Below are 12540 nucleotides of genomic sequence, written 5' to 3' on the forward strand. Positions count from 1 at the left end.
GGCACTGATGTACTGGGTATGCGTAAGAACGCAAGTCCCAAACGCATGAGCAGTTTGTTTGTGTCTTTCGGCTTTTCCCGGTTAGGGGTCGCCACAGTGGAACTCTGGTCCGCTAATGATTGGCAGTAGAGTTTTAATTGCTGGCTTGCCGGGCCTAACGCACAACCTTCACGCATGTCGCCACACAGAAGATGCTCTAACTGAGAATCAAACAGGCAACGTCTAACTGTGAGGTGACAACGTTACCGCAGCACCATACATCAGCTAAATCAGCTATAAGACATTATTTAGGAAAAGTAAGTATTCTTTTTCTTAAATAATGTCATTGTATAATAGCAATAACCCACGTCTGGGTGTGGGCAATGCTAGATTTACCCATGGTTCGCTTTGCTTGGTCACTTGGGCTTCGCCCTCATGACCAAACCACACCAACCGTGGGTAAATCTAGCATTACCCACACCCAGACGTTGGTTATTGCTTAAATATTACTCTTATAAACTTAGAACATTGCTAGTATAATACGTTTTGTATTAGCGTGCATTTTCTGAAGAATATGAAGTCGAAATTCAAAATTATGTCACAATTTAGTGACTTCAATATTCTATTATTTCTTAGAAAACCTAATTTTTTCGAAGGACAGACTAAAACGTGAGACAAAAATCTAGACAGTTTGTACATGCTTATACAAATACACTGTCAAAGACAGTAACGCCGGTACCCTAGATTATAAAATATATCCACTTCAATTTCAGCGCTGCAAATCCCGGAAGTGTCTGCCAATATCACAGGAAGAGCGAAAACCTGCTGTATAATTCTATGGTAATAGTTGCTTGGTTGATTTAAACATTTTATTTTCATTTTTAAATCGTTCATTATAAAATAACACCAGATAAACGTTGGAAAATATGACAGACTACCTGGGATCTGATCAGAGAAAAACAAAAGAAGATGAAAAAGAAGAAAAACCTATTCGAGGTACATTTGTCTTTTATTGAAACCTCGTGGTATTGATGTGTGTAGCCGGCAAAAATGACTGTTGCTTTTACTTTTAAGTCATGGTTGTTGTTGTGTGTAAAGGGGGGGGGGCAGTATAGTCGGGTTTTTTGTTAAGATTTCCCCATTCATTTATTATTGAATTTTATATTAATTGATGTTCTTGGTTGGCCGTGTCAGATACTAGTGCAATCTTACGATCTGATGCTTACGCTATTAAGTTACAGTTTGCGTGTGCTCTTCGTTTCTTACCTAATTCTACGTATAATTGTATATTATCCAGAGAAAAACTCATATTTTGGGCAATTTCTGATAATACCGGTGATAAAAAATACTATGATGTCGGAGTTCTCTAGATATGTTGAGGGTTAGTTTTGTACGATCTGTGTTATAGATCATACAATATGTTTTTCGATTCATTTAAGAGTAACGAATTAGATAAAACCAGAAAATGGTGCTGTAGCAGCACTTGTATTTAGTCTTTTCAGTAAAAAAGAAAGAAAAAAAAAAACAGTAGATAGGTTGACCTCAAGTGACCTTTTTAACCAAACATGAGAGAAAAAATACGAAATGGAATGGGATTAATACACATGAGAACATGTTCACATCATTTCATTCTAGGTAATCAAATAATAGGTATCAGCATTTGAAAATAAAGTTTTAGGCATAGTAAAGGCACCAAACGCCTCCAGCAATAAAACAAAACAAAAAAAATTGCTGCAAAAGAATTGGTATTATTCTGTAAATGTATACATTTTATTAAGCAGTAGTTTGTCACAATTCAATACCCCTTCCAAGCCCGAGTTCTCAGCAGCGTATGGGGAATTGTTCCCCCTGTACAGCTAGAAACACAGCCTCAGTGAGCCCCGACAGTATTCAGGAATGCCTCCTAAATAGCTTGAAACATGACCTTTCATGGCCACTTGAGTCACTTTTCAACTATAGTCTGAAGACAGCCTTTGTACGACAAGAGTGGAGCACTACAATGGTTATACCATTCCACAAGGGTTGACCGTTATCCAACCCTGGAAACTACAGACCTATTAGTTTGACTACTCTAATATGCAAAGCCATGAAATGAATTGTCATAGAAATGATCAACAAAGATATAGGCAACCTTCAGACACTGGACCTAACCCGGTCATGCTTTGTCAAGGGAAGGTCATGCCTACTAAACCTGGTAGACTTTTTTGTGAAGGTCACCAAGGCAATGGATGAGGGGGAAAATGGTGCATACTGGATACATGGATCTGGCTAAGGCATTCGATAAAGTACTTCTCGCGGGTATAGTTTACAAACTCACCAAATTGGGCATAAACCCCTTCATAACTTGCTGGATTGATGGCTGGCTCACAGATATGACCCAGGAAGTCAGGATTGATAATACCACCTCCGCTATGAGACTGGTCACCGGTGGGGTACCTCAGGGCTCCATGCGGGGACCGCTGCTCTTTGGCATGTACTTCTAGGTGGTAATGGCTAATGTCAGGGGCCTTTGGTTGTCCAAGTTTACAGATGACTGCAAATTGGGAGCTATCATAGATTCCCCCATGACACAAACATCTTGCAAGAGGGTCAAACAAAGACAAATGACTGGTGCCAAAGTCATAGATTAAACACTCAGTGCCAAGAAATGTATTATAGTGCCTTTTGGGAAAACTACCACCCCGGTTAATTACTCCATTGATAAGACACCCCTAAGAGTTGAACTGGTAGTCAAGGATCTGGGAACATATGTAGACAGTAATGTGGCCTTTGACCAACATGTGGCCAAGGTAGTAACAAAGTAATTCTCTGTTGCCCAACTTATAAGCAAGGGCATTGCATCCAGGTCCAAGGAAGTCATAGTGTCACTTTATTCTGCCCTTATCAGACCCATCATTGAGTATAATGCCTCCTTTGGCATGTAACTGACCAGACATATGCAACATTTGGAATGCCCACAAAGGTTCCTTACCAGGAGAATTCAGAGTGAAAGCACATTGTCTTATACAGATCTCCAGAAAGTCCTATCTCTGAACTATGTATTCTGCAGGTTACTGAGAGATGATCTATGACTGACATAAAAGGCATCCTCGGATCCAGGTGTGATGGACCTTTTGCACATCTGCAAAATGAACACCATCGGAATCATTAGATCCAAGGATTTACATTTTGCTTGTGACTTAAATAAGATGTCGAGACAGAGTTGTGTCTCAGAGCATAATAGATACCGCTTTTGGAGAAGTGAGGGAGAATCTGATTTCTGAGCACTTCACCAAAGGAGTATGGATCGCTATTTATAGGGAGACTGAAATCTAGACAGTGATTATGATATTGTGTTTTTTTTTTTTATACCTTGTAAAAATTGAAGACCAGATTTTTAGGGGTTACTGAAGTAGGAAGATTCCCCTTTTTTAAGTTATTTAGATTTTCCTTAGTTTAACTGTTTTTTACAGGAGTTATAAAGGGTTTTTAGACATGGCTAGTCCAGTGGTACCAGGCTTTTGTTTATTACATAGTTCATAGGTATATATATATATATATATATATATATATATATATATATATATATATATATATATATCTTAGGCTAACAACAACTAGTGTCCTTATAAGCCTAGCTGTACAACTCAAATGTGACCCACAAATATGATTTATGTAGGGGTGATTTACTGATTGTCTCTGTACATCAGAGACATAGGCTTCAGACCCAGAGTGAATTTCTGATTGTCCATCAATTGGTCCAAGCTACAGCTGAATAAGGTTTGGGAGCAGCTTTATGTCACATGGATGGGGAGCCTGTTCCAGAGAATGGGAATTCTTTGACAAAAATATCTGTCTCTCCAACATTTCCTGTTTGTGTCGCAAGCAAAATTTAAATATTTTGATCTAGTAATTCTGGTGCTGTTTGTTTTGTGGATGTGTAAAAGGTTCATCAAAACAGGGTCCAGGATGCCTTGTATGGTAAGCAAAGATCACCTCTCAGAAGTCTTTTATGATACTGAGTAAAGAGACAGGGTTTGAGGCAATCAGTGCAGGACATTGTGTTAACTCCCTGTATTCTTTTTGTAAGAAAGCTAAGTGAATGTTCCAGCTGCTGCATGTTTCTGGTCAGATACATAACAAAGGGGGCATTATACTCCATGGTAAGTCTGATGAGGGCCAAGCACAGTGGTACGATGATCCTTCTGGACCTAGATGCCTTGCTCTTACTTACAGGTTGAGCAGCATTGAAGGATTTTCTTACTACCTTGGACATATGTTGGTGGAAGGGTAAGTTACTATCAATATAAATTCCAAGATCCCTGACTAGTGAATCAACATTTAGGAGTATTTTATCGATGACTTGGTTACCTGGGGTGGCCGATTTTCCATTATAAATACTATAATGCATTTCTTGGCATTGAGTTTTAAGACATGGGTTTGGTACCAAGCATTTGTCTGTGTTGGATGTTCATGAAGGGTGTTCTCATCTTGTGGGGGATTCAGTGACTTCTTTCAGTTTACAGTCATCTGTGAACTTGGTCAGCCAGAGGCCTTTGACATTGGCTTTGAACTCTGAGAAGTAGATATCAAAGAAGAGCAGGCCCAGCACAGAGCCCTGAGGGACTCCACTGGTGCCAGGCCTCTTTGTAGAGGTGGCCTTACAGATCCTAACTTCTTTGGTCCTATCTTGGAATTAGGTAGTTATCCACTATGTTATAAAGGGAATTTATGCTAAGTTCTGTAAGTTTTTTGACAATGTCCAATAGGGTATTGTATCACATGTTTTAGCCAGATCCAGGTATGCAGTTTGTGCAACTTTCCCCTTCATCCATTGCCATAGTGAGTGACCTTTTCAAAGCAGTCCACCAGGTTCAGTAATCATAACATTACATTGAAGAAAAAAAAAACTGGGATGGATCCAGTTTCTGGAGGTCTCCCAAGTCCTTGTTGATAATTTCCATGATAATTTTTTCCATGGCTTTGCAAATAAGACTAGCCAGACTAATGAATTTGTAGTTCCAGTATGTGTTGAAGGTTCTCCCTTATGAAGAGAGATGATCACTGCAGATCTCCATTCTCATGGCACAAAGCCTAATTTACGATTATAGTTAAATACTGATCCAGTGGTCATGATAATTGATATTTCAGACAGTTCAGTAGTTATCCCATGATGTTATTGCGGTTCATTGAGGCTGTGTTCTTGGCTTTAGAGCATGCAGCCAGTACATGCTCACTAGTTATAGTTGGAGGGGTTATGTTTGAAGCTGTTTCTTCGGGAATAGTTGGGGTGAGGGGGGTAAAGTTGTAAATTAATTTGACAGGTTCGCTATATTGCCATGCTGAGTGAATGTGGCACCATTAACCAGCAGTTCAGCACATTGATGTGTGCTGCTCTTGAGGTTTCTGACATAGCTGGAGAAGGCCTTATGCTTATCTTTCATCTGGGAGGCTGATTTAACATTGGCGTTAGCTTTGTTTGATCTAATTAGCCCTTTTTGTTACCCATTTAGTTTGATAAGAGCGTTTTTTCTTAATGAGGATTACCATTCCTGATTTTTGCCTTATTTTTTTTCTTTTTGTTGTGTATCCCAATTAATTTGGTATGCCACCAGGGAGGTTTGTTTAAGGGGATAGTTCTGGGCTTACTACTGGTAGATATAGCAGCCTATATGCAATCATTGACATGTTTGAACAGAGTTCCTCAGAGCAATTCACTGTCGGCTGCTGTGTTCTTAGGGTTTGAAGGAGAATTGAATTTTGAAAAATCATCACTTAATGAAAGGTAGTTTGCCTTGGAATAGTTCTCAACGTTTACTGGTTTTACTGATGAGGCAGTATGTAGTAAAGAACATTTGCGCAAGAGTACTGGTTTGCTGGGGGGGGGGGGCACCCAGTATCATGGATCTATGGAAAACAGTGTGTGGGAAGAGTACTTAAATAGCCTGTACTACAGACAGTAGCAATGAAAGAGGGGAGAGGGGGGCTTTGGCCTCCAATCCTTATGGTAATCTGATAATCTGATTTCCAGAGACATAGCCATATAAAAACACAACAGGAAAAGGGTGGGGGAGTTGGGAAAATTTCAAGGAAGAAGCAGGCTAGCTAGAAAAGGATCCAATTAAATAAAGACAATATCAGAGCTCTTTCAGAAACTTTAGCTTAATGTCTGTTTTGGTGGTGTGGTAGATACAAAGAACAGAGGAACAGAAAGTCACTGGAATACAACTTTAAGCAGGTACATGATAAGCAGAATATAAAACTTGGATTAATACAGGAATATCAACAGCTATAGAAGCACTAAAGCACAAATCTTGGAGCAGAAAAAAACAGTACTGTCTCTAAAGTGATTCTGCTACAGTTTCAGGCACTAGACTATGCAGAAAATTGCCAGTAACCCTGTTTATGGAAAATGCAGTAATAAATGACTAAATAAGGCCTGATCTGTCAGTAGTTCACAGTTCTGTTACAGCTGTGAATGAAACTACAATACTAAGGCTCAACGGGGTTTAAAATACAAGCAGCTTTTTTTTTTACAAGTAATTTTGCTTGTGGTGATAAAAGTGCAGTATAATGTAGAAACACATTCTTTCCACATCTGTAAAGTAAGATCCAAGACTAAGGTCCCAGAACAAACTAAAAATGCAAACAGATAAAATTTTTGGCTAAAACATGAAAAAAAAGTAGAAAAGTACAAAGAAGTTACACCACACAGGTTAATGTAAGTGCAATTTAAAAATTTAAGCAGAATTGAAATAAAAGCTTTTTTCTCTTTTCTGTGTGATGAAAGGCTTGTTATTCACAGTTCAGAGATTTCCACACCTCTCCATGTCTTGCATACTGCAACTCATCAATCACAACCAGATGAGGTGGAACTTGTTGAATGGTGTTTGCCACAGTACACAGCACTGAGTAACTCACTTTTTCTGTCACTGAATGTCTCGGCTGTGACCTAAAATCAGCTTACCCCAATATAGTCTGTCTATTTTGTCATGTATTTCTTCAAAAGAGCAGGTAAAATGTTTTGAAAGTATTCTAGCAGTATATGGTTCCTTTTGATTTACACATTTTTGTTACTTGGTAAAATAGTAAGGTGAAGTATCAGGAGGTAGTAGTAATTGTAATGAACAATTTTTGTTTGCTGTTGCCAGGCAACGTTTTGTAGCAAGGTAGCAGTAATGTGACAGTAGACACTAAGAGGATGGCAAAGAGAACAATGGAAAAGTGGCATATCTGATTGGAAAAATCCAGTGTAGCAGGGAACCTGAAACAACAAGTGATATTTCTTCTTAACATAATCCATAATCATTAAAACTGAGAGCTGTTAATGAACTGCTTTCTGTAGTCCATGGTTTGATTTGCTCAGCCTTTGCTTGCCTACTGTGTAACACTGAACAAATCACTTAACCATTCAGTGCTCCTGGGATGAGTCTGACAAAGGTTCACTTGCATTAGTGCTCTACTCCAGTTAATTTATTTATTTACTTACTTATTTGTTATCATTTATGTATAGTTGTTTTCAGATGGTTTGTAATTAAATTATGTCTGATGAGAGATGTTTAAATCTATGTTGAAGTTTCTTAGGATGACTCAGTTATGTTTTGGAAAGTAAGATGAGAAAACATTTATGAATGCTATAGTTTCTTCACAAACAGTCACAAATCAAAGTTTGAACCCTTTACTTATAGTTAAATTCATCAGTGATCCATTAGGGCTGTATTCAGTAGAGTTGAGAAGAGGTTGGGTACCAAACAAAGGCAATTTTTGACCAGCAAATTGTGCAAATCCACTACCTATGCATGTATGAGTATAGTTGCTTAGAAAATTTTGAAAGTTGACCCTGAGCAGTGGAGATACAAAATAATTAGTTGTTAGTGTAATTTACTGTCTGTAACGATATATTAAAGTGTGATCCCTCAAGTTGTGCCCTGATAAAGTTGTAACTAGACAAGCACAACTTGTCAAAGATTTATCCTGACGAATATGCTACTCTCCAAAAGAGTCCCCCATCCACATAAAACTAAGTTCATCCCTGTCTATTTTCAAGTGTAACTTGGATTTATGGATGGGAAACAGAAACTTTACTCCAGGACTGCCCCTTTAGTACTGATAACAGAGGCAGCTCCTAGATGCTTTATCTCATGCATGGGTCCCCTCAGATTATCTATGGCATGATCCCAGTTATTCTCATTAGAGGTGTATGTAATTATTGACCATGGAATGGGTAAGGCCAATCTCCAACCAAATGGTATAGGTTAATTTGAGCACAAAAAAGGGAAAAAGGCTACGTTTAAAATGGCCTACAAGGTCAGCTAGCCTAGTACTTATGAACCTATAAAAACAAGACAAAAAAGTGTGTTGTCACAGGAGGAAAGCTGTCCCTTGCACTCTTTTACAGTGTACCAACTCCATGGTCACACAACCGTGGAGATAAGGAAAAAGGTTTAAAAAAACAAAAGTGAGCCATTGTGACTGACAAACACCACTCGACAAGTTCCATTCTCATTTGGTTTTGACTGATGAGTTACAGTGTGGTCTATTTGCGTCTGTGCTTTGAATTGCGGGTATTTATTTCAGATATTAGGTGCTTATCAGGTCAAAATTTATCGTATTGGCAATGCTGTTCTGGATCTTGGAGTAGGGTGATGTTAGGGTGAATCTTCTTCTTCTTCCGGCTTTTCCCAGTTAGGGGTCGCCACAGCAGATCACCAGTCTGCTCATGATTGGCAGTGGAGTTTTACGGTGACTATTCCAGTATAATCCTAGAAGGAGAGTGGGGGAAGGAAGTGACACAGAGATAAAGTATCTTTAGCTTGCTGGATAATTTAAGTTTTATTGCAATATTTAGTAGTTTTCTTTTGCCTCAAAGGAAGACAGAAAGTTTAGCTATTAATGGAATTGAGTAATGGACAGAGTGATGAGATTTCAGTGTTGCTATGCTAAGAGGCAGATAAAGGCTAGCGAGTACTAACTACATAGTGTTGTGGAAAGGTGAAATAGGATAGAGTAAAAGGTTTAGGTTAGTAGGTAGCATGAAAAAAGTAAAACAGTGATGGTCAGTCATGGCAGTGATGTAAGAATGTGTTAATTTTATGGACAAATGGCAGGGAGTAGTTTAGTGAGGTAATAAGTGTGAACTATAAAGGTGCAGTAATCCCTGGACTTGGTGGGATGAGAGTGTAGCAGACATTCATTTGCTTTAGTTAGAAGAGCATTCTTACCGGGGGATTAAAGTTAATGAGCCAGTGTTATAAAGAACAGAAAAAAACAGGAAAAAGCAAGGAGTGTAGCGATGGATTTGAAAATAAAGGTAGGGTACAGTGGCGCAACAGGTAGAGTTGCTTTCTCATTGCAAGTGGTTCTCTGGTTTGATTCTCAGCAGAATTACTTTCTGTGTGGAGTCTGTATGTTCTTCCTGTGTTTGTGTGGGTTTTTTCTTGGTGCTGTGGTTTCCTCCTACATTCCAAAGGCATGCTGTAAAATGAACTGGGGATTCTAAATTCGCCTTAGGTGTGTGATATAAAAGAAAGGTCCGGCAGCCTACTTCCTGTTCCCCTTTACCTTAAAGTCCACAGGTAGTGGTCACTTTAGGAGTCTGATGTCACTCATAAGAAAGTGAGGAGAGTGAGATGCTAGGAGGATTATAGACAGACACTACTACTGTGTACGCTGGAGGGTGCTGTTAGTGAGGTATTAGTGGTGTAACTAGAAGAATACTATGTGTTGAAGGCAGGAGGGAACTAATGAAGTACACTTAAGTGTAGAAGAAGGAGCACAGTTTGTGGAGTAAGGGAAAAGTTTGCACTGGAGAGTACCAATATGAGAAGTAGGAGGTGACAGATGTGAAGACAGAAACAGAGGATAAATTCCTAAAATTGTACTTGCAGACAGTAAAATTTAGCAAAACTGTAACAGATCGGGGAGTAAGCTTTTCTATACTATGTGCATAGTTTAGAAATGGTTTAAGCAAAATCCAGCCTCATGTTTGGGTTTAATGGACTACTTATTTAAACTAGGAGTTTTAGAGTAAATTAGGAAAAGCAGTTCAGACACTGAGAAACACATAAATTATTAAATTACAATAAAAATAGTTAAAGTCATAGAAAATGTGTATGTGGGGGGGGGGGGCAAAACAAATAGCACTATCAATAAAAAAATAAATTAAAATTTTCAGGAGCCTTTGTGAAGAGTCATGAACCTGAATGCATAAGATGTCTAAATAAAGCTTGTAATGTAACAAGCCACTTTCAAAGGTGAAACACAATATGTTTTATAACGCAAATGCAATTAAGCAGCTGAAAAATTAAAATTTAGACCAGGCAAAATACCAGGACTGCATTCTTACTGTACCATGTATTTGAGCCTCTAAATAAACTTCTCCTATTGCTTTCGTCTGCATCCTCCCTCCTACCTTCCCGCCTGCTATCCATTGTAGTGCTATCTCCATTCTCTTTTATGTTTGCTTTCTGTTTTGTCCTTGCAGTACTGAGTACGTCTGCTGAAGTTCTGCACTCCTCAACATTTCCTCCTCTATTCCGTTTATGTCTCATCCTATTTCTTGCTTGCCTTCTTTCTCATACGTCAGTCCCTCTTGGACCCTACTGCTTGACTAGCCAGTGCAGTGCCCTCTCTGGCTTTCATGATTCCCATCAGAAGCTTCCCATCTTTTTGAGCGCCTTACAACCTGTTCATTCTCTAAAGTTCCTTAAGCCAAACCCATGTCCCTCAGTCGGAATACCTTATCCACCTCTCCCCTTCTTTCCTCTTCAAGTCTGCATATCTCCTTTGTTCATTCCTAATTCTGCAGTCATGGAAGATGCTGTTTACAGAAAATGTTATCAAAATGTACAGAAATATTTTGCAAAATTGCAGGACAATTGCATGCTTTAGTAACCTAACCCGCTGCCCTCCATTTGGTAGTTTGTTGTATTATATGTAACAGCTTATATTAATCACATAGATTACTAGATGTTGTCATATATAGGTGCTTTCATTTTGAATTTCTCTTAGATTCATTGCAGAGTAACCTTTCCACATACTTGTCCAAGACTTGTAAACTTCACAAATAGCATAGTGCACTGCATGCATATATATGAATGTCTCATGAAATATCAAACACTCAAAAGAGCGAGAGTAAAAAGATCAATCATTTTATAACATATCTGAAATGATCGAAAACAAGCAATACTACAACTAATTTTTTGTAGGTTGGGTTGCCCTCTTGCACCCCCACGCCCCTTGCTAATTTTGTACAGCAACTCTTAGATCGCATAACAGTGGGTTAAGTGCAGCTCAATTTCACACAAAATCTGACAGCAAAAACTCCATAAGAGTGTTCACTGCTCTTCATAACCTAGAAAGCTTTTGCTCACAAGAGCATTCACTATTTTGATCTGCAACCCTTAGTATATATTGCTATTTCATTTTGGAATCTAGCTGCAAGAACAATGCAAGAATTCATAGGTTCATAGGTAGGTACTAAGCTATCGGCCCAAGGGCCTACGTAAGCCTAGCCAGCAAGGTTCCATAGCTTACGCCACCCAAGAAAGTTATTTTCCTCTGCCACTGTCCAGCAGAGACACAGAAGTGATCCCCATGGTGTATTTCCTATTTCCCATCCACTCATCAAGATTTTTCTTGAAGAGTGCTAATGAAGAACTTTGCTTGACATAGATGGGTAGCTTGTTCCAGAGTATAGGAAGTCTCTGGGACAGGAATCTATCCCTCCAGCGTGTCCTGTTTATTGTGGTGACAAGGTTTAGGTCCCTAGAGCATGTAGCTCGGAGGGATTGGGATTTCTTTAGGTATAGCATGTCCAGCAGCTCTGGGTTTGACATAGCTTTATATGTTAGGCAGAGATCACCTCGGAGTAGGCGATATGCTATGGAGTAAAGCTGGAGTTTTTTAAGGTGGTCAGTGTAGGGCATTTGTTTGAGGCCAGTAATCCTCTTTGTGAGGTACTTCTGTGGCCTTTCCAGCTGCTGCAGATGTCTTGTGAGTTACATTCTAAAAGGGGAGTTGTACCCTATAATGGGTCTAATGAGTGACGAGTAGAGGGGAACAATGACCTCTTTTTTCCCTGGATGAGAACCCTTTTATGATGAGGTGTGCCATGTAGAAAGACTTCCTGACTACTGTGGCGATGTGACTATCAAAGGAGAGACTACTGTCCACCTGGGTCCCAAGGTCTCTTATCATGCATTCGGTGTTAAGTAGATTGCTGCCTATGTGGTAGTTCATGGGTACAGAGTTTTTACCAAAGGGGATGACACTGCACTTTTTGGCATTGAGCTTGAGGCCATGGCTCTGACACCAGGCATCTGTCTCAGTGAGGCCCTTCTGTAGGATGTCCACATCATTTGGGGACTTGACTATGGCTCCTAGTTTGCTGTCATCTGCGAACTTCGTTAGCCAGAGGCCTTCTGTGTTAGCCTGTTCTTCAAAGAAGTAGATACCAAACAGGAGAGGTCCCAGGACGGAACCCTGTGGTACTCCACTTGTCACTGCTTTGAGGTCAGATTTGGAGTCTGCAACTTTTACAGTGTGGGTTCTGTCAGTGAGCCAGTTGGCAACCCATCTTGT

At 39.4% G+C, this 12540-nt stretch overlaps 1 protein-coding gene across 1 annotated transcript in view; it reads left to right on the forward strand.

The window, feature by feature from the left end:
* Positions 1-777: 777 nt before the first annotated feature.
* Positions 778-12540, forward strand: part of LOC122815754 (26S proteasome regulatory subunit 7) — a 583850-nt gene continuing 572087 nt past the window's right edge. The window contains exon 1 of the mRNA XM_044088516.1: positions 778-975. Within this exon, the coding sequence (XP_043944451.1) occupies positions 906-975 (70 nt within the window). The 5' untranslated portion in view covers positions 778-905. The remainder of the gene's footprint in view (positions 976-12540) is intronic.

The sequence above is a fragment of the Protopterus annectens genome, chromosome 11.part0, assembly GCF_019279795.1.
Source record: "Protopterus annectens isolate FY-2018-M chromosome 11.part0, PAN1.0, whole genome shotgun sequence".
Classification (NCBI taxonomy): domain Eukaryota; kingdom Metazoa; phylum Chordata; order Ceratodontiformes; family Protopteridae; genus Protopterus; species Protopterus annectens.